General features: G+C 34.2%; 4 protein-coding genes across 6 annotated transcripts; all 4 read right to left on the bottom strand.

Annotated features, from left to right (window-relative positions):
* Window positions 1-4807: 4807 nt before the first annotated feature.
* LOC149382793 (phenylacetaldehyde reductase-like) lies at window positions 4808-6865 on the bottom strand. Its single transcript, XM_089628455.1, has 6 exons — window positions 6597-6865; window positions 6150-6319; window positions 5858-6049; window positions 5587-5749; window positions 5316-5505; window positions 4808-5156 (listed from the first exon to the last, which is right to left on the bottom strand). Exons 1-6 carry the CDS (start codon window positions 6718-6720, stop codon window positions 5012-5014), a joined length of 984 nt encoding a protein of 327 aa, XP_089484581.1. The 5' UTR covers window positions 6721-6865; the 3' UTR covers window positions 4808-5011.
* A 5232-nt stretch (window positions 6866-12097) lies between these two features.
* On the bottom strand, window positions 12098-14772 carry CHX28 (cation/hydrogen exchanger 28). The gene is made up of 4 exons (XM_089628826.1): window positions 14578-14772; window positions 13515-14486; window positions 12860-13438; window positions 12098-12733 (listed from the first exon to the last, which is right to left on the bottom strand). The coding sequence occupies exons 1-4, from the start codon at window positions 14770-14772 to the stop codon at window positions 12098-12100; spliced, it is 2382 nt and encodes a 793-aa protein (XP_089484952.1).
* Window positions 14773-16102: 1330 nt separating this feature from the next.
* Window positions 16103-18773, bottom strand: LOC149382795 (polygalacturonase QRT2-like). Its single transcript, XM_089628759.1, has 9 exons — window positions 18690-18773; window positions 18491-18622; window positions 18231-18398; window positions 18105-18125; window positions 17809-18016; window positions 17645-17726; window positions 17417-17525; window positions 16501-16617; window positions 16103-16404 (listed from the first exon to the last, which is right to left on the bottom strand). Exons 1-9 carry the CDS (start codon window positions 18771-18773, stop codon window positions 16183-16185), a joined length of 1143 nt encoding a protein of 380 aa, XP_089484885.1. The 3' UTR covers window positions 16103-16182.
* Window positions 18774-21088: 2315 nt separating this feature from the next.
* LOC149382796 (phenylacetaldehyde reductase-like) lies at window positions 21089-24377 on the bottom strand. 3 transcript variants are annotated; one of them, XM_089628453.1, is made up of 6 exons: window positions 23993-24377; window positions 23735-23904; window positions 22644-22766; window positions 22075-22237; window positions 21777-21969; window positions 21089-21407 (listed from the first exon to the last, which is right to left on the bottom strand). In XM_089628453.1, the coding sequence occupies exons 1-6, from the start codon at window positions 24114-24116 to the stop codon at window positions 21260-21262; spliced, it is 921 nt and encodes a 306-aa protein (XP_089484579.1). In that variant the 5' UTR covers window positions 24117-24377; the 3' UTR covers window positions 21089-21259. The 3 variants fall into 3 exon arrangements, with proteins under 3 accessions (XP_089484579.1, XP_089484578.1, XP_089484580.1); XM_089628452.1 differs by having other exon boundaries at window positions 22644-22841; XM_089628454.1 differs by lacking the exon at window positions 21089-21407 and adding an exon at window positions 21416-21438 and having other exon boundaries at window positions 22644-22841.
* Window positions 24378-26336: the final 1959 nt, after the last annotated feature.

The following is a 26336-nucleotide window of genomic DNA, read 5'->3' on the forward strand; positions in this document are numbered from 1 at the left end:
GCTTATACATTTTTTTATTACTTCATTTACATATACTTACAGGACTATAACGAGCGGCCTTTTCTCCTAACAGTGGTGATATATCCTGATAAGAAGATTTTTGAACATTCAGTAAACAACAACCTGAATTTAGTCAACTACTAAACGAAATTGTACCATGGTAATTTCTTCTGTGGCAGATGTCCCCATATTCCCTTTCTTTTTTCGTAGCATCTGCATATGAATAGTGATATTAACATCTTGTTGTTAATGTATTCTCATATTAATTAAAGATTACCATGTTTGTTAATGTTATTTGAGTGGGCTGTGCTGTTGTTGTCTTGTTTGCGAATTGAACCTGTAAATGATTCTCAAATTAGTGTATATAATTCATTTTGCAATAATCTATATTGAATACCTCTTGCTTTGTTGGGATTCTGACATGTGTTGTTTCCTGAACATTTGTTCTTTCTTCACTTCTGGTTGTTGTAGGATTTGGTGTTCTCTCCTATGATTCATGTTTGGTGATTAGAATTTCCAATCGCAGATTATTAATGTAATTGATTGTAAAATCTTACTTGGTTAGTTTCATCCGGGACATCTGGTTCTCTGATTATCTCATTGGGTGAAGATTGCTTTGACCCCTGTAAATTGAGTGTTAGTTGATGGCTAATTTACAACCTGTTAACTAATTTACCTTATTCTCTTTGTCTGGTTTTGGTGTGGCGTCATCAGAATTCTTTTGGATGTATGCTTGAAACAATGCCATTAATGTGTCGTATTTATCATGAGCTTCTTCCACTCGGTGCTTTAAGACTTCTATTGTTTGGAGAGCTAGATCCAATTTCTCGTCAACGTCCTCTTCTGGTCTGTTTGGCATTTCAGCGTAAAAGTGTGATGAACTGCTAGCAACACCTTTCCCCTTGTCAATCGGTTCGTTTATTGGCTCTGGATTGACAGCGTCTACACGCTCGATGTACCCTTCTGCCATTTCCTCCTCTGTTGCGTTTAGTGGCTGAATACGTACCTAATACAATAAAAAGTAATTTACAACAACGGACGTATAATTTTCATCCTTCTTATATCTATTATATTTACCTGGCTGTTGTTGAATATATTCTTTAGGAGATCCTCGTATTCTGGACTGCAGCAAAAATTCCATTTAAGCAGTCGTGGCATGCTAAATCCGGTTGTTCTTGATGTGTATCCATAGTATTCAAAATCTGGGATGACCTCAAACGCCCATGCAATTAACGGATGTAGGAATCCGTCGATGTTGAATCCAGTTCTCTCAGCAGCGTAGCTTTTTGATCTTTTTAAAGATTTGCATAATGCATTGTAGCTTATTGTACCCCATGGATATTCCTTGAACAAGTTTGTGTTGGTTACCATTTTCAAATGTTCATCCGGAATTTTTGCCTGCCTATCCCGTGGCAGTATCATAGTCTCCAGAATAGCCAAATTGATGAGTGCTACCTTGTCCTCATCGTTTCCACCAAATTTACTTTGTAGAAGCCCAAGTAAATATGGTGCTCGCTGAGTCCCAGCTACTTTGAAGTATTCATCCTTCAATTGGTTGTTGGATGGTAGCAGATTTTGAATGCGCGGTACATTATCACAGTTTAAACCTGATAATAAAAGAATGACAGGTTAACTGTAGTGATTAGTATTTACTAATTATTTATGATACAAAAATCTAAAAAAATTGAAAGTAACCTGAAATTATTTCAAAATCGTAAATATTGAAAACCAATATGTTTCCACCGATGTTGAAATGGAGCTCTTCATTTTTCCCAGATTCCACTTGACTAAGCACAAGTAAATGTGCAAGTTTTTTTGGGTACACATCTCCCCTAAGGTGTTGTAGATGACCAAACGGACCTCGCTCGAAAATTTCCATTTGTTCTTCAGTCTCGATGATGGACATAAGGCTGTTAATGACACTGAAGGATGAATGTACTATTATTCGCTGCTTCATGTCCCAATTCTCTGGCTTCACAATAAGTTCTCCAATCTACATAAGGTGTGTTAGATGTCAGCTACTGTAAGGACCAATCAACAGCCACTGCATAAACTTATTACTTTTCTATCACTTTTTGTTTTTACATACCAGTTCATTTACAACAATTAACAACTTTTAGTTTTGTCTATTTTCCAATTAGTTATTACACTCAGGCTTTACAGTTATTCACATTAGTTTTCATATATTAACTGTAATTGAGAATGCACTACTGTTATGTTCTCTATTAACTCTCATTAACTCGTTGATATTTACAGCCATTAACTATTCCATTTTCATTAAAAAAACAGACTTTAACATATTCACTTTACAAATCATTTATACATGTATTATCTAAATTGTTGCAGTCTTGTTGTTTTAGGTATTCACAGTGTAGATAAATACATTGTTAACATACCTTTGGTTCTTTTATCTTTCGTCGTGGTGACTTCATCTCTTTCTCCTTGTTATCGGCATTTACCTTCTTCTTCATAGGAGACGCCTTCGCCATCTGCTCTAATCTGTGTAAAAAAGGTTATTCACATGTCACACATCATATATGTTAATTTATCGCTTCTGTTTTGCTTATTTCCAAATTTAAATGTATTGGCATACTGAAATTCTAAATATATCTAACTTTGGTGGATCTTGACAGATTAATAACATGCAGACATTTTTAATTTCTCAGAAATTTTTTAAATTTTTTGTTATAGATTACCGATTTCTCTTTTCATATTTTTAGATCGATATTCGTTGTCGGGAAGTGTAAAATATCTATGTAAATGGAAAAAAAAAACTGGTATACTTTTGGAAATACCTTTCTTCGCCGACGGGGTTGATGGTCTCGCTGATATGTTGTTATTGTCGCCCACAAATAACCAGACTTTGAGCGTATGAAGTTTTCGTCAATAATGGGTTTCAAAATTGGGGTTGCGTGTTTCGTATTTCGTCTGAGAGGAAGATTGTGGGAATCGTGGCATTAATGACTGAGTATATGATGTTCCTCGATTTCGGGGACAGTTACTATTAATATCCGATTAAATGTATTTATTTTTCATTAACGTTTGGGCGGGAACAGGTAAGGGTTTAATGGTATTTTTAATTGTGTTAATAAAGATGAGTGGCCATTTACACAAAATTAACCAAATGGTGGCCAAATCCAAATTGGATATAACTTATGTGGCCATTTAGCTATATAACCCTATTTTCTATTTCTTCTTAGTAATTTCTTCTTCAGAGTGTTCAACGGTGATACCCTCGTATAATTATTTATTTATTACAAGACAGAGGAGTATTTGGTACCCAACTTTTCGTAGAAAGTGAGACTTGACTATCAATCTCTCACTTGTGCTATGTTAGACTAGTTTGACTCGTTGTCTCTTCTCTAGCCATTCTTCTTTTTTCTTCTTTGTCTAGTTCTATTTGAGTCTCAAATTTTAATTTCTTTTTTCTGAAGACATGGTCACGTCCCCGTGATTTACAAGAGAAATATCAATTAAGTTGTGTGATCACACATCCCTTTGAAAAATCAACCTCACCCAAGCAAAAGAGAAGAAAAAAAATATCCCTGACACACATCTACTCCTACACGGCAAAAGAAAATAAATGAAGAAGAAAATGAGAGGACTTTGGGGTTTATCATGGTACTCCGGAGAAAAAAAAAGGGAGGTACTCACTCTCTCCTCTCTAGAACTCCCAGGACAAAAACAAAAAAAGATCTTCATGATCTCTCTCCCATGAGCTCCAGCCGAGCCACACAAAAATGAAGAAGAACAAATATCTTCTCTCATGAATCACTCAAACGACTGTTAGTTATTAATCTAGACTTAGTCAACAAACTATATTAGGTTTTTAATTGTACCGTTGAAGGAATTTCATGAGTTTTTGTTTACTACTGAATAGTGTACGTGGGTAACGTTATGGCACATTAAAATAGGATAGATGTTGAATAATTAGTGGGTGTTAGTGGAATTGTGCGTTAGTGGGATAATGGGTAAAGCACCGTGAAGACCTGCGCCCGGCCTACCGCGGAGCGCCACGACGACGAACCACCGCGAAGACTGGTCCAGAGAGCCAAGTGAAGACTCATGACGGCGAGCACCACAAAGACTCATGACAATTTTTTGTATATTTTAAATAAATAGTCATTTGACATCTTCTGAAAGTTTTAATTCATCAAATAATTCTTGTGTTATGTTGAGAATTAAACTGTAACCGTGTGCATTAAGGCAACGATTTGTAAACCGTGTGCATTATCTTCCTTGACCTATAAAAGGAGGCTTAGCTCTCTCATTCGAACATATCAAAAACCACAATCTCCCACTGTTCCCGAGCTTCCTTCTTCCCCATAATTTTTTTTTTCTTTTGTTTGTCTTGGTGATAGTTTCTGACACAGGTTCTAGTTCGCCGTCGATACAGTAAGTGGTGCCTTTGTGTGTCTTGTTAATCGTTGTATCCTGGGAGGCTGTCGTTCAAGTAATCCTGCACCTGAGGAGGGCGATAAAAAGCTTCAAGGAAACCGTCAAACGGGTCTCGACTCTTTCCTTGCCGACTTCTTCCTTTGCGTTACTATTTCCAGTTTTTGTTCTACATTTTATTTCCTTGTTTTTATCTTTATTTTCCCGTCAATATTATTTGTAATATTGCTAACACCTCCGGCTCCCAAAATGTAAGTATGAAATCAAACATTACTTTAAACGAGAGAGGAAAAATACCTTGTGATATAACCATAAAGTATGTGACCATTTCAAAATTTAATTTAGGTATCATTTAACTATTATAACGATGATTTCAACATACCTTACAAAAGTCAGTATGGACCCCGTGTGTGTGTGTGTGTGTGTGTGTGTGTATATATATATATAGTTGCATATATATAAGAACTCTCTGTTTGTTAGTACATTCATAACCGTGTACACAGAGACATAGTTATTTTGTTTTCAATTCATTAACATGTTTTAAATGTCTTAGACCCTTTTTCTTTGGGCAGTGACCACTTTCTCTGCAACTGCATAACTGGCTCAAGTACGAAACTTAGACCCTAAGAAATCCTTTCTCTTTCAAGCTTTCAACGGTGTCCCTCAAAATCACTTCAATCGGAGTGTAAGTGATTCCCAAGCTCTTTGCCTTCTCTTGCGATAGTCTATGCAATGGAGCAAGAGGTTTCTCGTCTTCACATCTGCAAAAATCGAGTATTATTTTTCGTTAAGGATATCACATAAGAAAATAAATAGACTTAACAAAGTCTATAATGTCAATAGTTACTTATCTCACTCTAATTTTTTTAAGATGTAATCTCATGATATTATGACTTTTTTTTTTTTAAAACTCCACTTACTTGTCGGGAACACTCAAATCGGGGTAGAGTTTTCGTAAAATTGTCATAATATCTGCATAATGATTGACGTGGCCAACTAAACAATATCTTCCATTGGCCGAGGGAACCTCGAATCCAAGAATATGTGCCAATGCAACGTCTCTTACGTCCACACTCAAGTAAGGTAAATTTGGATACACACTTTTGGTTCCTGCTCGGGCAAAACGGTTAATCAAAAACATTTATAAGAGCTTAATTAATTAGCTAATTACAAGCTGGAAGTTATTTTTACCATTAACAAGATCGAGAATAATCTCGACCGATAGATTCAGAGTTGGTTGCAACAAAGGGCCGATTACATAGCCAGGGTTCATAGTGATCAAGTCAATTCCGTTTTCTTTCGCGAATTTCATAGCTGCCTCTTCGGCTAAGATCTTCGAAACAAAATACCAATTCTGTATGATCATAATAAGAAGAAAAAAAGCTATTGATGAAATGCTTTTTTTTTATATATGAAGTAAGCAAATACCAAATCAAGTTATAACTTGGGTTCCAAGAAAGACCTTAATCTTCTCGCAGTAATCAAGATCGGAAAACCAAGTCTCGTCGACCATCGTTTCGGGGGACAATAGCCTTCCATTGACTGCAATTGTAGCCAGAGAAGACGTCAAGACCACTCTCTTTATCGATGGATTTTTCGCGACCGACTTGAGAACGTTAAGCGTTCCTTTCAGAGCCGGGCCTATCAGCTCTCCCTGAAATAATATCAGTAATGATTTCAAGCACACAAATAGAAGACAAAACAGAAATGTACATTGTGCAGATTAATGATAATGATCCTCTACGGAGCCAAACCTGTGGGTCGGTGACTAAGACCAGAACCGGAGAGGCGGTGTGAAAAACGCCTTGGCAGCCATGAATGAGAGAGTCAAAAGAGCCTTCTTCCAATAAGTCAGCTTTGAACAATTGAAGCCTCTCTTTAGCTCCTTCAAGTGACATCAAGTGTTCTGTTTTCTTCGGATCGTCTGTTTTCAATTATTGTCCACAATCTCTTTTGGATTAGACTACGATTCAAAGCAAAAGGTTTGATCTTGATTTAGATTCATGGGTTTTTTTAGTTAGCGCCAAATCTAATGGGTTTAGTATGGTTTATGGTATACTCTTGAGCAGTTGAGCAGCACACAAATGAAAAAACAACCAAATAAAATAGAACCCAGAATCTGAAAAGCAATATATACATTTCACAGCCACATATATTAATTCTTGAATAATCACAAAAAAGAAAAATGGAAAAGCAATTACTTGGGTCACGAACAGAGGCTTTGACTGTGTAGCCACGTTGAAGCAAGAGCTTGACGATCCATGAAGCAATATAGCCTGAAGCTCCGGTGACACACACCACTCTCTCTCCTTCTTCAAAGCTCATAATATCTACTACTTCTTCTTCTTCTTCTTCTTCTTCTTCTTCAGAGACTAAAATAACCCTGTGCTTTTATGGTGACACGTTCGTGTATATTTACGAACCACAATTAGTATGTTGGGTTCTTGTGCTCAACGTCATTTTTGTGGGGATCGTTGTGTCACTTTCTTTTTTTCTTTCCTTTTTTAATAATATAATAATGAAATAATGTATCTTTGTGTGGTAAATAGTGTGAAGAAGAGCTGAAAATGTTACCGAAACTCCTTCCACTCCGACCATTTTGATAGGCTTGCCTTCTATATACTCGTTTGATGCTTTTATCATGCCCAAATGTTTTATTTTTTATTTTTTTAATTTCTAAAATATTGTATATCTTTGTTCTTGTTTTTAAGGCCTCTTGTTGTTCTTAAAGAGTTATTGTTTCTATATTTAACGTCGTTTATTTTGTTTTCCTAGATCAATATGACGATTTATTATTGTTTATTTTGAACAAAGATTAAAATTTCGCATCATTTTGAACAAAGATTAAAATCTCGCATCTCGCGCTCGTACCGCATCTTTGATTTTGAGGGTATCTCGTCTCGTACCAGGGTATTCCCGGTATTTGATTAACGTTTGGGGTATCTCGTACCGCTTGTTAAATCACTTTTCGCGGGATATACCGCATAAAAGAGAGTATTCCGCGGGATATTTAAAAAAAAATTAAATTATATATATATATATATATATATATATATATTAAAATACAATAAATTTTGTAGAAGTTATTATAAATTCATATTCAACTGAAAAAATAAAATTAATAATAGGTTTCATTTTTTAATAAAACTTAAACATGTCAATAAGTATATTTTTTGTTTTAAATGTTAATATATATGCATTATGTAAGGGAATGCATACATATACATATATATATATATATATATATATATAGTATATCTACTTTTTAACTATACTAAGTTATAAATATATATATATATATATATCAAAAATTTAGCGATATAAGCCACATAAACATAAGTGTTTGTGTTTTAGCCAACGTTTTGTAAATTTTTTGTAAATAGCCAAAAACTGTTGGAAATATTTCGTAAATAACCATATTTACTAGAAATTTACTTTGCATTTTTTGTTATTTTTATAGCGTAAATAAATTTATGTGGCTATTTACAAAAAATTAACGAAACGTTGACTATTTCAAAATTATAACATTTCATGTGGCTAGATAGCCAATGGACCCTATATATATATATATATATATATATATATATATATATATATATATATATATAGCATTACACGTAACTTAACAACTTAAAGGGATCTATTATTAATCAGAATAAAAGAGAGAATAGAGTTTAACAAGTTTGACAATTGAGAAAAGAAAAAGTCCCACATTAGTTATGTACAAGAGTTTTGTAATACAAAAAAACTATATAAAGAGATCTATTATTCTAGCTTGAATTAACTTGTACGGGCCTTTTTTTATTAATGGACCTGCTCAATTTGCGGAATTTATACATTTTAATCATTGATTTTAATCCCAATTTCTGTGTTCATTAATCACTGATATGTATATATGAAAAATGAACACAGATCAAATTGTGATTATAATGTCGCCAAAGAATTGTAATACAAATGAATTCAATTCAGACTATATCGAGCATAACATGATTAAAAGATTCAAAAAAACATGAGATAAAGAAATCATTCCATTAAAAAAAAGCCATTGTCCATTGTGATTGTGAACACAAAAACTTATTGGGAAGCCAATTTTATATCACAAGAGGAGAGTCGTTGGGTTTTAGTGTTAAATTTTTTATTTTGAATCTGTGTGAAGTCAACAATAAAAATTAGAAAAATTAGTCGATCTAAGCCACATCAAACGTTGCAATTGTAATCTAGTCAACGTTTCGTTTAATTTTCGAATCTAGTCAAATTTGATGACGTGTCATATTTATGTAAGATGGTATTTACTATATTAGCCTTGGTTTGGTTTCAAAAATACTAGCCCATGTTTTGAAACTTGGTTTTGTAGCCGAATTTGTTATATTCGGTTTATATTTCGAATTTTAAAAAAAAAATCTATACTTGGCAAAGTTGGTTATTGAGCGTTTTTTTCTTTAATGAACATTGTAGCCGTGTAAGCAAATACAGTGTAAATGTTCGTAAATTTTTGTTAATCTCCGTTGCTTTGTTAATTTCTGTTAATTATGGTAAATTTACATATGTGCGGGTAGAGCCGATTTCTTTCCTTTCCTTTAATACGCATTTAATACGGTATTTTTGTTTTCCAAATTTATTTTCTAATTTTGAACGGGATTTTATCATAATTACGTGTATTCATTATCTTGTTTGACTTATTCAATCAAATAAATATTTTCTTTCCCTTTTAATTACATCACCGAATCTCATATTATGAATTCAAAAAGCTGAAATTAAATTGCTGAAATTATAGCCATGTAAGCAAATACAGTGTAAATGTTTGTAAATTTTTGTTAATCTCCGCTGATTTGTTAATTTCTGTTAATTATGATAAAATTTTTGTGCATTTATTGCATTAAATTTTCTCTTTTAATTACATCACCGAATCTCCTATTAAATTAGCTAAATATCCAATTAAATTGCGAAAAAATCTGAAATTAATTGGCTGTATACAATTCAAACCAGTCAAACGTGGGCTAGTGTTTTGATCAAGTAAGTATAAGAAAAATGGTAAATTAGTTATTTTGTATCCGTAAATTTCAGTAAATGGCTAGATTACAAAATTTACCAAACGTTGGCTAGATTCCAAAAACCATGTTTCAAAATTGCTATGTTGCTAGTTTACCCTAAAAATTATGTTTGGGAATTCAGTATGACATGGCTTCTCAATCGCCATTAATACTGTCCTCAGCATTTGCTTAATTACAGAGACCACAAACCGAAAACAAATAGAGAGTTTGAATACACTACCAATCAATCACCAACAGAAATTTGTCAAAATAATCAATATTTAATTTATTTTGCCAAATAACAAAAAAAAAAATTAAAGCACCAGCTTTTGCTGCGAGTGAGGATTGACCACGTTAACCAACTTGATCAGACAAAACTACCATTCACTAAAATGAAGGGTAAACCATATATAAATTAATTAACAAAAGTAAAATAAATAATTAGATACATTATAATAAATAAATCTTCCATTAATAGATTAAAAAATTCTCTAAAAATATTACGAGATCTTGACTGATGATCCTTACCGTCGAGTCAACTTGCAATCCGACTCGAGCCGCAGATTCTCCGACCAAAGACACAGAGCCTCCCACACTTTCACCACCTCAACCTCGGCCAGCTTTGCATGGCATAAAAAGCGCAGGCTCACCGTTTCCGACTTTAGCTACCGATTTTCCGACCAAAAACGCAGAGCCTCATTTGCTTTCGCCGCTTTTGACTTTGCCCGAAGCAGCCATCCCGAATGAACAAATTAACAAATAAACCAAAATTAATATCAATAAACCGAAATAAACAAAAATAAATCGAAATAAACAGAAATAATGATATTAAGTTATTAACACAAATAAACCTTTATTAACATAAATCAACCTTTAAATCATGATATTCACCCAAAACATGAAAAGTCCAATTTTTTTGTCAAACAGTAACTCCAAAAAAATAACATATAACAATCCACAAACCAAAATTTCTCATTATTAACTACATATTCATTATTAATTAATGTTTATAATCAGGAAAAGAAAATAAAAACCCTAGATGGTTTAGAGGTAAAACCAAAATGGATTGAAAAATGCATTATTGCTACATAAACACACAAAAATAAATAAATAAATTATCTTGATGCGATTTGTCTTCTTTTCTCACTGAATTACTTGAAACCCGGGCAATAAATCTGAAACTAATTATGTAGCTTTGAATCTCGGCCTCTTCGCCGCTGCTTTGATCTTCGATGTTAAGCACGGTGACATGGACACCAATTCCGCTTTGCTTTCGAAGAGGTTGGAGATATCCTTATTAAGTTATGCTCAACCGGGACCACTACGCTTAAAATCTTGTTCGTCGATGGATCATTTGCACTGTTCTTAATCAGAGAGAGAGAGAGAGAGAGAGAGAGAGAGAGAGAGAGAGAGAGAGAGAGAATGCAATTCCAACGTTTGAGGTTAGTTAGACAAAAATTATGTCACGACCCGCGAGCCTTAGCTCACCCATGAGCTGCGGCAGAGATCTTTGTATCTTACTTAACATAAAATAAAATTCATAAAAACCGTGGAAGCGCTTCCGAAAAATATTTTCTAGAAAAACTTATAAAATATTTACATAAGCGTCTAAAAAATATGGGCAAATTTTTAGTTTTTCCTACAACATACTATTTAAATCTTTTACAAAAAAGACTCGACTTTTAAAAACAAAACAGACTAATTCGCCCATACACACGCCTACTTACTTACCGGGTTTTGCTGATGCTCTGTTTAGTCCTCCTTAGCTTTGCCTTTATCTACAATATCAAGATAATAACTGTGAGTCATTTTATATGCATAAAAACTGGAAAAACAATTAAAGAAAAAAAACAAAAATTTAGGAAAATAGCCAACTTAAACGTTTGACATTGTTAAATAGCCAACGTTTGGTAAATCTTAGGTAAATAGTCACTTTAAACGTAAATTTTAGGTAAATAGCCAACGTTTAATATATGAAAATGACTATATACTTAAAATTTACATCGAAAAGTTGTTATTTATCTAGGATTTATCAAACGTTAGCTATTTACAATGCCAAACGTTTAAATTGGTTATTTTCTTAATGGAAAAAAAAGGTAGAAATCGCATTCATTGACTTTGTTGTCGTTTTTTTTTTAGGAACTGTCATTTTCAGAAGTGCCGTTTCTACATTTGACGCGGTTTCTTAAACTAGTACGCCTCTTCTTATAGGATTATTGGGATCTCTATCAAATTGAGAGAACAATAGCTGAACTAATATTGTGCTCAGGCAAACATTTGAGCGAGATTTTATAAATGTCTCATTTACTACTTGTCATTATTTTGTCGTTTTCATTTTATGGCTGTTTTTTTTTTTTGCTGACGGAGGTTTTACACTAAAAGAGGACATTCATCTAGTTGAAGAATATGGTTGTAAGATTATCAAAACATATTTTCTTGTCATTAAAATATAATTACCTTACGAGTGCTCCTATATTAATAATGAGATATAAACATGAATACAATCATATCTACCATGAGTAAAATCTGTGTCACTTGCTCACTATAATATTATATTTATATGATCCTATCAACTACAATTGTACAAAAATCTAAAAAATATAAACTAAAAAAACGATCATACAAAAAAAAAACAAAACATATAAATTGTCATAAACTATATTTTTTCTTCCTCACATTATAGAGAATTCATCGTCAAGCCCATCTAGCTCCCCTTTAGGGTCATGTTGCTGAATAACAAGCACCGACATGGAAGCCGCGAAATCGGCGCCTGAGAGTACATCGCCGACGGGGCCGAGCTCCGGGCATTGCTGCCAATCACTCATCCCGAAAGTCAACACAGAGTTGACCCTCCCTCCCCTTCCAACGACGACCAAAGAGTATTGTCCCTCGAAAGACTTCAACGTCGAGAGCGTCTCGGCCGAGTTGGCGAGGTGTTTCTCGAGGTACGCCACGGGGTGGGGCCCGCCGCTCCCCGCCACGTGTCGCTCGTAGAACTCGGCGAAGCACGTGTCGTCGAGGGCGGTTTCCTCTTCCTGCTCCGCCGCACTGGTGATCCCGTAGTTCCCGGCGGCTCTTCTCGCGGCCGCGTTCTCGGGGTTGTTGTCGTCCATGACGAACCTAACCACGGTTAGCTTGACTCCGGGGTGACGCGCCACGCGGGCAGAGAAAGCGAGTGCCTCTCTGTCGTCTTTTCCTCCGATGAATATCACGGCCACGCTCACCGCCGCCACCACCGCATATGGCTGGAAAATCCCGAGTCCTCGGTCCACCAAGATCCCGACCGAGCACGGCGCATTTCTCAACACCTTTTGAAAAAAAGAAAATGGTATTTTTGGTTGGTAAAAACATGTCATGAAAATATGACTTTTTGGAACAATATGTGAAATAAAAAGAACATTAAATGATTTTGGTGGTTTGACTTTGACTTTGACCTTGCGGTTGACGTATCGAAATCCGGAGTGGGCGGCGTTGGTGGCGGGATTCTTGTGAAAGGGGAGGAGGATGAGGGCGGTGATGAGATCCTCGGCGAGGATGCAAACATCTTGAGGGAGGCCGGTGAAGGTGGAGAGGGCGAGCATTCGTCGGATCACGAGGCCCTCTAGCGACGTGGCAGCCTTGTAGGCCTCCACGGAGGCGTTGACCTCCTCTCTCATCCGCACAACCGCCGGATCGGTGACCGTGACGGTGTCGGGCCCGTCGCCCTTGACAAGCGTGGCCGCGATTCCGGCGGTGAGCTCCACCATGTCGGTGATGTAGACGACTGCGCCTACGGGCCCGCCACGAGAGATCTCGACTAGGTTTACCATGGCCGGCACATTGTGGGGCCCGTGGAGACAGGCGAGGACTCGAAGCTCGCTCGACGGATCGAGGAGCTCGAGCGACATGCGGTGGGTTGGGGCACGCTTACGTGCCCGCTTTATGATCTGGGCTATCACCCACGGCGCATGCACCACCGTGAAGAATGTCACTATGATCATTATTGTGCTCGTTGACGTGCTCGTCTTACCAATCTACATATACAGTGGCAGAGCCAGGAATTGCAGTCAGATGGAGCAAAAAAGCATATAATTTTAGGTTTTAACTTACCGTTTTAGAAGCTATCGCCAAATATATGTGAAAATGCCCTTTGGTGGTGAGAAGCAAGCCGATGGCGACAGACTCCGGCCAGTTGAACCCGAGCATGGCGCCAGAGACAACAGTACCAACGACCTTGCCGAGCGTAACAGCGAGGAAGAGGACGAAGAGTCTGACCCAGGTCATGATGTGAGAGGCCTCGAAATCTCCGAGTTGGGACTCGATCCCCATCCAGAAGAAGAAGATGGGGTAGAATATAGTATTAAGGAGGTAGTTGATCTTGCTGACCACCCAGCGCGAGAGCCGTCCCTGGCGCGGGAGACAAACCCCGGCCACGAACGCGCTCAGCATCGGATTGTAGCCGTAAGCCGGCGAGACACAACACACGAGGATCATGAAAGCCACCGAGAGAATCAAGTGGGACCCTTTCATCGGCTTCCCTTCCGGATTCTCGTGGTTGACCCAGTTGATCAAGATCGGCCCCACCGCCGTGGCCACGAGCGTCTGAAAGGCCAGAGCCCCGACCATCATGAACGTCTTTCGCAATTGGACCACGGGAAACACGATGAACCCTAGCGAGAGCGCCAACGTGGACACGAAATCCGAGTGCATCCCCGCGGCGATGACGAGGCGTCCAATGTCCGACTTTCCGATCTTGAGACTGGTGACGAGGCGAGTGAGCACGGGCGAGGCAGTGCTTGAGAGCGCCGCCGCTAGGGCTAGAGTCATCGCCGCCGTGGTGGCGGTGGTGTAGTGTAGGAACGGTGTGACCGCGCACACGAGAACAAAAGTCGAGGCCATCCCGGCGTAAGCGACTTTCGCGTCTTTTGTGGGAGCCCTAAAGAGGGCTTGAGGGTCCATCTCAAGCCCCAACACAAACATGTAGCATATCATACCAAAGTCGACTATGAACCGGAGCGTCTTTGCCGCCGATTGGTTCACATATTTGTGGATGAACCCCAAGTTTCCGATCACCAAACCCACCTGAGAAACCATCATTAAAACACGACGATCATATCATATTAATTATTATTATTATGTCAAATGTATGTTGTGATTGAGATTGATAGCTTACGAAAGTGTCTGTGGTTATGCGTGGCTGAGAGAAGGGTTTGAGGACGAAGTGAAAGGCCTTGCAAGACATGGCGAACAAGAAGAAGCCGAAGACGTCGAAGGCGACTTTGGTGAAGAGCTCCGTTAATCTGTCTCTGCATTGGCTGTCTCCGAACGACAGACTCTTGAAGTCGTTTACCGTCGCCGCAGAAGCCATAATTGTCGTTTTTCTTATCTTCCGATCAGCCCATTCATTCTTTGACCCACCGATATTCTTTCTCCATCGATCCACCGATTCTTTCCTCCGCGCGCGGCTTCTTAATTTGTCTTTGTTTGTTGTACTAATTTTGTGGCTGCGATTTTACTGTTGCACTTTTTCGGGAGACACGCAAGGACAATGAGCCAGGTCATCTATTTGTCTTTGTGTCTCTCACTCATTTTTTTTTCAACGGTAATTATTGTTGGCTTAGAGAAAAGAAAAAAAAAAGAATTACTTGTTTCACGACGAACAGAGGCTTTGAGAGTGTAGAGCTTGACTATCCATGAAACACCGGTCACAACACAACTCGTTGTTTTTGTTGGTTTCGTTTGTCACTTTTTTTTTTTCTTTCTTTTTTTTTCCTAATAATGAAATTATGCATCCTTTCGTGCGTTAAATAGTGGTACACCACGTTTTTAGCGTAAAAGGAAATTGATAATACTTGTGTGTGAAGAAGAGCTAAATATGTTACCGATATTCCTTCACCTCCTACCATTTTTTTTTTTTATTTTTTTTTTCTTATTTGTATTATATCGTCTATCTTATAGTTGACCTCTTTCCCTCTTTTTCTTTGTTCTGCGCGAAGTCACTGATGGAGATACGTGTTTGGAAATGTCAGATGATTCCCAAACAAATAATAATTACGTGAAATGATGCGCAATTACGCGTAACAAAGTTTGTTGTCGTTTATAAAAATATATATATATTTGTTGTCGTTTCTACATTTAATGTCGTTTATTTTGTTTTTCCTAAAGCCGATTTAAATACAATATGGTTATTTCTTATCATTTTTTTTTCGTTAAGACTTTTCTACCTGTTTAAAGTGTTGTTTCACATCATGTCTCGAATTATGTTTTACTCTAGCTAGAGCTAAATCTTTAATTTTCTTTTTTCTTTTACTCTATCATTCTCTAATCATCATTGAGAAGAAGTGAGGGAAGGATATAGTGATGTCATTTATTTAAGTTAAAACTAACGAGAAAAGTGTTATTAAAGAGAATATTTTAAAATAGTAGTTGTTTTAAATGTTTATAGAAAGTATTTTTTCAAAGTATAATTAACTAATTATTTGAAATTATTTTTATTATTAATGAAACTCTGAGCAATAAGCAAAGTTAAAAATGAAAACTTTAGACATATTATTCTTCTATTAAATTTTAAAAATGCATACCTAATTTCCACAAATTACATATATTCAACCTTTGGGTAATAGCTATACCACTAGATCGAAGGTATAGGGACATATATATTTACATATATCCCATTATCAGTAAGAAAAACAGTATCGATAGAGACCACATAACTAAATGGGTCAAATATTATGATTAAATTATTCAACCATATAGATGACAAATATATAGATAAGTATCAAGAACACGTCGGAGAAACACTTGCAATCCTGTCGAGCATCACGTTCTCACAGGAAGCTTCCACGTGTCCATTATGGCCTTCACGTTCGAAATCGACGTTGTGTAACGAAATCTCTTTGCATGGAAAGCTTTTGCTACATTCTAACTTCACTGCCACTTCTGTATCGCTCGTTCCTTGTATGTTTCTGTACTTGACGTTGCTTATTTGTACAGCCGAGTTCTGTGAATATTATAATAATAATACGTATATTGAAAACATTAGCACTTTTGTTATAGCTTTTTTTATTTAGGGAAATAATTAATCGACAATAATTACCTGCTCGTGACATGGTTCGTCTTGATCACAATAGTTTTGGTCAATGATAATTGGATTGCTCACATTTCTCATGAATATGTTTTGAAATAATATGTTTTTCGCATATCCATGACCTCCCTGCAAAATCAGCAATATCTCATCAACGACTCAGGTTCGCGCCACGTGTTAAGTGTCAATAACTATTACTTAATTTCAAGCCAATACGTGTATAAACATATTTGCCATATGCTTATAAATAAACACACGTACGTATGATATCAGTAATTATTAGTTATTTGTTTTAAAAAAACAATATACATATATATATACTGGTTAATTTAATTTCAACGCCTATATATGTTTATGCGGATGACTTTTTACGTTGCATTCTATGAGGGACGATTTGGTGGAATATACGGTAGACATTTTACGGGCAGTTGTATAGGTCAAAATTCAAATGTAGGTAAGCATGCGAAGTTATACTTATACCCAAATGAAGTAATTGTAAGTTATATAAATTTGAGAGAACTTAGTCAAAGATATGCGGTAGTGGTGAGGAAGTTGTTGATTTTTTTTTTTTTTTTTACAGCATGGAAGTTGTTGATAATAAGCTTGGATTCTGATGGCAATATTGGTCTAATATATACATACCCTATTATATTTATGAAATCTTGATAATAAAACCAAAAGCGAAATTAAAATCAATGGTAAAATTCCGTGTAATACGCCCAAAATTTAGGTGGACGTGTATAATAAAATTTTAACTTTTTGACTGCAACGAACACGTTTTCAGCAAATTTCTGTCAAAATAAAAGCTAACTTGAAACGTGCATGCACTAATGGGAAACAAAAATACGTGTTTGTCTATTATTTGCTCTATATATTTTTTTATCGCTTGAAATCTTTTTCCTTGAAAGGCAAGTCTATATAAAAATACCTGCCAAGTCTTTATTCTCACTCCGTTTGTAGTTCCTGTAAATTTGGCTCCATTCACAATCACATTTGAAACCTCGGCTTCTGAATTTCCAGCTCCTAAGCTTCCAATGCTGAGTAATAAAATATATTTAGAAAAACGATCTTCTCTTATCTTCACTTGAAATTATACTAAAAACACTTTGATTTTGGAATAAAATAATAAATAAATAAATAATTATAAATGAGAGACCTTATGCCATGACCAGGTCCACAAGTTATATCTGTAGCTCTAACATTCTTTGACCCGCTCACAATTGATATACAATCATCACCTTCACATAGTGGAAAATATAATATAATCAATAATAATTACAAAAAATATAATTATATATATTAATCAGATAATTAACATACCTGTCTTGATGACAGAATCCATAATTTGAACATTTTGAGATTCAGTGACATGAATTCCGTCGGTGTTAGGACTATTTCCGGGCGCGGTGACTCTGAGATTCGCGGCTTTGACGTTCAAACACTTTTGAAAAATCAAATGCATTTGTTGTGCATCTTCGAACCTCAAATTCGCCACTACTAGATCGTTGCACTCATTAAAAGTCATGGCCTTAAAGAAAAGAAAAAAGTCCATTAGCATTTATAATGAGCATAAATAAAAGTAGCTAATTAATGAGTCTATAGATTGAGCTAATTACTGTTGGGGCGTGCGTGCATGGCTGTTGTATAGGAAGTCACCAAAAAAGGAAACAAAATAAATTAGCCATCTACATAATAAAAAATTTTAAAATAAGATAACAAAATGTGTGTAATATTTGACTTACAAGGGCTTGATTGATTTTGCAAGATTTAACCCACCATCCTCTTCCATTGCCATTGATAGTGCCACCACCTTCAACTCTCAAATCATGAACTCCTTCAAACTTAATCCATAACCTTCTGTCCCTTTCGTAATCCGATTGACGAGGCGAAGCTTTGATCAATCCCGCGATCTAATAATAATAATTATCATTATCATTATAATATAATTACACGGCGTATTAATTAATCTTTATAATGAGCAATGCTAATTAATTAAACTCACCCTCATTGTAATGGAAGACTTGCAAGGACCTGAAAACGTGATTGGCTTAAGGTAATAAACTTTGTTTCTTGGGACATAAACAACACTCTCTCCTCCAGAGGAACAAGCCCTATTCCAAGCCCTCGTAAATGCCTAAGAAATAAACACCAATAAAAATTATATATAAAATAATTAATTATAATTTTATATAAAAAAATACCTGGCTATCGTCTGTTCCATCGGCTTTAGCTCCGAAATCGTCGACATGAAACACTCTCGGCGAAGAAGAATAAGAAGAAGGCATTCTTGCTCGGTGATGAATAAGCCTTGCCCTAACTCCATACGAATTTTCGTAACTATATCCGGCGAGAGAGAGCGAAAAAGAAGCGAAGATCAACGCGAAGACTAACGAAGGGAACGAATGATAATAACGTTGGAGTTTTGGTGAGGACATGCCTTTTTTTTTTCTTTGGTACGATCTTATAAGAATAATAATAATGAAATCAATAGCTATTTTTTTGTATTTGGAGAGAGATATTAGTTATAATATAGTAATTGTCATATGAAGATTGGATTCTTCTGTATTTATAGTGATTGGAAAAGTGGGGTCTTGGATTTTTATTTTATTCCTTTAATTTTGTGCCTTTTGTTTTCATGATTTATAGTTGCTTTCAAAATGCGTTCAATGAGTCATAGATAGTGGATATGGCAGAGAATGAGAAGGAATAATTTACTACGTGGTGTGGTCATGATAGCTGAGTCTGGTCTCTCGCGAATATTTGTTTTTTTTCCTATCATCAAATAGTGAAATAGGAAATTCACAAATCAAAGTTAGTTATTATTGTTGACTTGTTTGATTGTGCTAGTTTACCAGCACTAATCACTCACACACGTATACATTTTACGTATGCTTTTGTATTCGTATAAATACATATTAAGATGAATGAATGAATGAACTATTTCTTAATTTCAAGTGGTATAGTTCTAGTTATAAGCACACATGCACATCATGGAAAAGAGAAAAATAAAAGTGGCATATTAACGACGTCAAAAAGCCAGTCTTGTCTCTGTGTACTTTAATTCCAACATTCAACATATTAATTGCATGACTTTGAATTAAGTGTTAGGCTACGCACACTACTAAAGTGGCGTCTATTGATCCATTTAATTATTTATCCTAATTGTTTGTACGTATATAGTGGTTTTGAATTTGATCTCAAATATAACATATTGGACCTTGGGAAATTTTGCTTTGATTTTCACACCTATATATATAATATAGAACCTCTCAGTCACGCTAAGATGACTATATACAGAATATACATACAATATAAGTCATATATATGTCCAGAATTATTTACATACAACTCTATCGATCATATTCTAAACGGTTTTAGAAGTTATATTTCTTGTTAAATTTATAGGTTAGTATTAAAAATATAAGTAATTATTTAATAATTTATTTCACAACAACTTTTGAGCCGTTTTTTCTTTTGGTCCGTTTTTCATGATATGTGATTCCAATCGTGGAAAAAATGGAGTTTGTGGGGTGTTTTTTCACCTGATTAAACCGCTTCCTATATATTACTTATTAATCTATTTCTTAAGGAAACTGACACTCGCAAACACATGTACAATACAGATTATACACGTATATATATGGCTCCTTTATCTGCGCAAGTAATTGCGTGATGTCAATGGGAGATTATATTTATATATACATATATACACGAACTAGTTGTTAAATAAGGGAATATGTGTTTGTCAAAGAAATGAAGTAAGGGAAAGTTAGTACCCATTTAGGTGAAGTTGGGTCGTGGGTAAGAAAAGAAGAGAGAAGAGGAAGTTAAGGTTAGGTTAATGATAAGGTAAAAATAGAGTGGAATTTTGCGCCTAATTTTGGTTGAAGAATAGAGGCAATAACCATATGTTATATGTAATATATATCACCAAATATTTCGGTGATATGTTTGTTTGGAATTGGGATAATAACAATATATGATCGATAAAGGTATGGGCTTTGGTTTATCAAGAACGCCTTTTCGCATTAAACTTGTACTTCACCGTTTCACTATCCGGACAAGCATTGACGTTGGTATTATTATATCCGAAAATAGACATAACTAATATTTTCTTCAAATGTTTTATCAGCAAAATGTGGGAATTTTTTTTCTTCCCCAAAAACTAATAGTATTTTATGACCAATCTCGTCATAAATTGATGTACTTAATAAGTATTTCGGTCACAAAAAGAATTAGGTTTTTAAGGAGAAAAACATATTGTTTTTAACATTTTAGGTATAAAAAAAATGAGTTTAGTATTATTCATGTCAATTTTCATATGGTTTTATATAAAAAGTATGTGTGAATTTGAGTCGGTTCAGAGAACAATATGAAGATACAATCACGGAGGTCAAATTCCAAAAACAATATTAGTGAGACTTAAAAATACCAAAATTTCAAAGTTTGGAGCGAGACTACTAGATATATAATGCTAAACAAATATGGTTCATTACGTCAAACGCATATATAAAAATTCAAGAGCAAGTTTCTAAGAGTCAAAAACAACTACTTGGAAAATTTTAGAGGCAAATGAAATACTAAGTTATATTTCGCAGAATCAAACTTACGATTATAATAAGGACTGTGACTGGAAAAATTCAATTCAACGTAAGACTAATTATATTTGCATAAGGTAAGACTTTAATCACACACAAAAATACATTATGTGTGTAGTTTTTTTTTTTTTTTTTTAAATATCAAGGACACACATGGATTTGTATGATAAAGATTAAATGTTAAGAAGGCCCTTTTCTTTTAAGCTTTCTATGGTGTCTCTAAGAGTGATCTCCAACGGAGTGAACTCGATTCCCAAACTCTTCGCCTTCTCTTGCGATATCATTGGCCCTTTAGCAAGAGGTTTGTCGTCGTCTTCACATCTGCGATCAAGATTAAAAGCATCATAGTAAACTTGGTTACGTTCCACTAATAATAAAAATAAAAATAAAAACTCACCTTTCCTTGAATCTTATATAAAAATAAAAATATGATTAATTAGTTAGTTCATTAAAGGTACTACTATAAAAATTATGATGAAATCATTAGTGAGATATTGTTCAAAAACAAAAATACAAAAATTATTGATCTTGCTTGCTAGATATGCAAGAATCTAAAGTTCATAGAGGTGAAAAACTAATAAAGAAAAAATAAGGGTCAGAATGTATACGAACGACCAGTCCTTAGACCATGATAAATATCTAATGCATAAAAAAAGGACGACTTTAATTTTAGGTTTAGTTAGGACATACTTTTGAGGAATTTGCAAAGAAGGATAGAGTTGGGAAAGGATGTGTAAAAGGCGAGCATAATGAAGACGATGAGCAACAAGGCAATATCTCCCATTTGCTGATTGGTCAAGTTCAAGTGCTTTTATATGTGCCAATGCAACGTCTCTAACATCAACAAATCTGTACTCCAAATTCGGATATTTTTCTGAACTTCCTGATCAACGATCCAATATAAATATATTATATATCATTATCACAAATTAATATCAACCAATAATTAATGTGGGTTTTGTAAATATGTCAATCATGATGTAGATACCATCTATGAGTTTGAGGATCATATCCACAGTTGCATTAAGAGTAGGCTGTAACAATGGACCAATCACATAGCCAGGATTAATTGTAACCAAGTCAATCCCATTTTCTTTTGCAAATTTCCATGCAGCTTCTTCAGCTAGGGTTTTTGAAAGCTGATACCAAGCCTGCGTAAATATTACATAATAATTTATATATATAAATATATATGGATAGAATAGAAGAGCTAAATTTTTTTTTTTTTTTTTTTTGCGTCAAAGCTAAATTTTGTGTCTGTGCATTCTTGGAAACTATATATGCAAATACTAGACAAAAGATTAGGCCTTTTCTTTTAAATTACATTTCTTGCATTTAAAAAAAATAATTATAACTTGCTTGATATGGATGAACGGAATCTATTTTAAAAAAGACCACATTTTTCAACTCAAATGTAACTTTTAACAAAAACAAAAACTGTAGTCTATTTACATATTTTTATAATAGTAACCAAATTTAATTTGACATATTATATATATATATATATATATATATATATATATATATATATATATATATATATATAGACACACACACCTTAGACTCCTCACAAAACGCGGGATCGGAAAACCAAGTCTCATCGACGGTGATATCTGGCCCCGATGCCATAGCTTTTGTACTCAAAAGGATCGCTGCCGTGGAAGACGTTAATACTACCCGCTTTACCAAAGACGATTTCACGCATGATTGGAGAACATTCAACGTTCCCTTCAACGCCGGCTCAACCAAGTCTGCCTAGCTAACATAATATTAATATAATTTTGTGAACTAAAATTTAACTAAAAAATTCAAATTTTGATTTCCAAAGGTATGGTAATAAGACTTGCATTTAAACCTTGGTTTTTATTCACTACTTTTTTATTTTGGGCACTATTAGTCCCTCTAAAAACTTCATGGATATTTTTAACAAAATCACATAAACTTATAATTAATTTTTTTTAAATGCAAATAAGCTAATATTTGTCGGAACGATTTGAGGTCAGATACTTGCGGAATATGAAATACATGCTAGCACAATAATATATATAGCATATGTGACTCCATATCAAGACAAATAATTGATGAAAATAGAAAAGATTAAGACGAAGAATTTTACCAAAGTTCGGACCAAACAATGTCCTATGTCTTGCTTGGAGAATAATTCAAATACAAAAAATAAAATAAAAAATAAAAAATAAAAATCCAATTTTACAAAGATTACAACTTTCATAGAGCTAATAGGCTAGACAAAAACGTATAAGTAAAAGTATGGACAATATTTTAAAGGTCATTACCGGCAAAGACGAAGCCACTTTAGGCCTAAGAGGAGCTCATGCACCTCTCAATTTTTTTTTAAAGAAATTTACATATAGCTTTTTTATACTTTTGTCCAAAAAATTATAGATCTTTGCTTTTTGCCCCACTTGAACAATTTTTTTCCTTTCATGCCCCTCCTGAAGTCAAAGTCTGGCTGTCAAAAAGCCTTAAAAAAATAATCTAGAGTCTAGACTTGTATGCTCTTAATTGCTTCTTCTATCAAGAGATCAGAGAAAATACCATGCACGATCAAGTTGACAACAAAACAACACACATTTTTTTTTTTTTCAAGCTGTAATATTTTTCAGGGCAACATATATATGCTAATTAACCTGAGGGTCAATGGCGGAGAAAATCACGGGCGAGGCTGTATGAAAAACACAGAAGCAGCCATGAACAAGAGCGTCAAAAGAGCCTTCCTTCAACAGTTCCACTTCAAACAAATGAAGTCTTTCCTTTGCCCCATCAAGTGAACCCAAGTGTTGAGTCTCCTTTGGATCACCTGATCGATGACATAACAAAAAAAATAAATATAAAATATCCAAAGATCGATCTATAATATTATAAAAAGGTTACTAAGAATACTAAACTGAGACTCCGAACAGAGGCTTTGACGGTGTAACCGCGTTGAAGCAAAAGCTTTACAATCCATGAAGCAATATAGCCTGAACCACCTGTCACACACACAACTTTCTCTCCATCTATTTTGCTCATATTTTCTATTCCTTTTTTAGCTTTATGAGACCTTTGCTAATTCTTTTAGCAGTTTTTTGTGTTGTTATGTTTGAAAGAACTGAGCTTTTTTTTTTTCTTTTTTTTTTTTTGAGCTCTATTTTTGAAGAATATTGATGGTCACCATATCAAGATATCCCTTACTTTTCGATATTGTAGTTAAAATTAGCTGTTAACTCATGAACAGCTAATACTGACTTTTATATTAGTTCTTGGCTCAAGTTCTGAAAATAATTGGTGGTAGCCGATAAGAATTATATATATAATATTTTCTCTTTCTTTCGTTCTGACAAGATCTCTTAATTGATATATGATTGGGTCCAGAAATTTCGTTCTGACGGATCCAGAAATTTGATTTAGTGGGGGCACAAATATGATTAAAAATTTTAAAAGCTAAGAAAGAAAAATAGAATTTTTAAATAAGACTTTATGTTAAAATATCATTTTAATATCCAACATAAATTATAATTAATCATATTAAAATTTATTAGATATATAATAGTTTTTATACAAATTAATTATTAACTTTTTAACATTCAAACTAATAACTCCTTTTACATTTAATCTCAAAATAGATTAAAACTATAAACTTCAAAATATTTCATATTATTGTAAAATGGCAATGTAGTATTGATTTTTGGCTTCATAAAATGAGAAAAAAAAAATACTAAATCATATTTGAGTATTAAACTATAGCAAAATTGTAAAATTATGAGTATTAAGAATCATGCTTAAATTCACAACATAAATTTATATAGAACAATCTACTACTTTTTAATTAAATTATAAAATTAAATCAAAGGGTATTTAAGTTTAGAATTTGTGGAAAAATATGAGTATTGCCGTTATCATTAGACAAAACACATAAGAAAAAACAAACATGAGACCTAAAGTACTGATTATGAAAAAAAAAAAAAAAAAAAAAAAGAATGAAAAATGAAAATACTGAATACGTAACAAAGAAAAATAAATAAGCAAAAAAACAAACATCAGATAGATAGAGCATTGATTATGAAAAAGAGAAAGGGCTAATTGGTAATGGATCCCGAGATCAGGAGCAGTCCTCCCGCAATGCAGAACCATCACACCTAAACTGTTTCCGTTACTGAATTGAGAAATGTTTATATATAATTAAAACAAAAACACTTTATTATTAATTAATTATTTTAAAAATCGTATATTAATTTTTTTTCCCGATATTTTGAGTGGGGGCCAGTACCCCCGCTGGCCCCCACCTACATCTATTTTACTGAACTTTTTTACCACGAATAATTAATCTAGTGTGTTTGAGAGATTTTGTGAAGACTAGACGTAGACAATTCGTTGAACTAGGATGAACGTTTGTGCTTTGTCTTTGTCTTGTTTATATATCTATGTACCTTAGGTCACAAGAAACAAATATGAAGTATTTTGTATGAAAAAGAAGAAGTTGAATAATAACGATTAAATGTTAAGAAGGCCCTTGCACGAGAGGTTCGTCGCCGTCTTCATTTCTGCGTCGAGATTAATAGAATCATAGCAAAAACTTTGTTTTCAGCTTAAATTTAAGACATTTTAATAATCAATCCATGATCGTGAACATGTTACGCAGTTGCACTTTTTATCTTGAATAATAATATTAACAAAATCACTTTCCTTAATTCTTATTTTTGGTACTCCGTAAATAGTTATAGAAAATTGGATGAATTGATGAACTGATAGCTAAAACTTCATTCAGTATGTATTTCAAATATATAATTAATTATATACTATTACAGCATAAAAAATGAATTTTAATATTGATTTTTAGCTTACTTACTACGTACGTTTATAAACATATATATATATATATATATATATATATATAATGTAAATATGTAATATAAATTTAGTGATATTGTTAAGGAAAAAAAAAAGAAGAAGAAGCTAAAATTAGTGATGTGCTAGCTGGAGAGGACATAGATGAATACATTATACATTATACATTATACGGATACAATGAAAGGGTTAATATGAAAGAGTATATGGTTGTGGGCTAATTAGTTAGTATTCAGCAAACTTTGGCTATTTATTAAAAAAAAAAAAGTTTGTAAAAAATGGTTAATTATTATATTTCTCTTTTTGAATGGTATTAGCAAGTTGGAGTTAATATTATATCAACATATCAAACGTTTAAAAAAATATAGTCTTTTTCTATATTTTGATTTTTTATGTTTGGAGCCC

Source organism: Urtica dioica, chromosome 10 (genome assembly GCF_054948205.1).
Source record: "Urtica dioica subsp. dioica isolate 48M chromosome 10, U.dioica_male_clone48M_v1_H2, whole genome shotgun sequence".
NCBI classification, from domain to species: domain Eukaryota; kingdom Viridiplantae; phylum Streptophyta; class Magnoliopsida; order Rosales; family Urticaceae; genus Urtica; species Urtica dioica.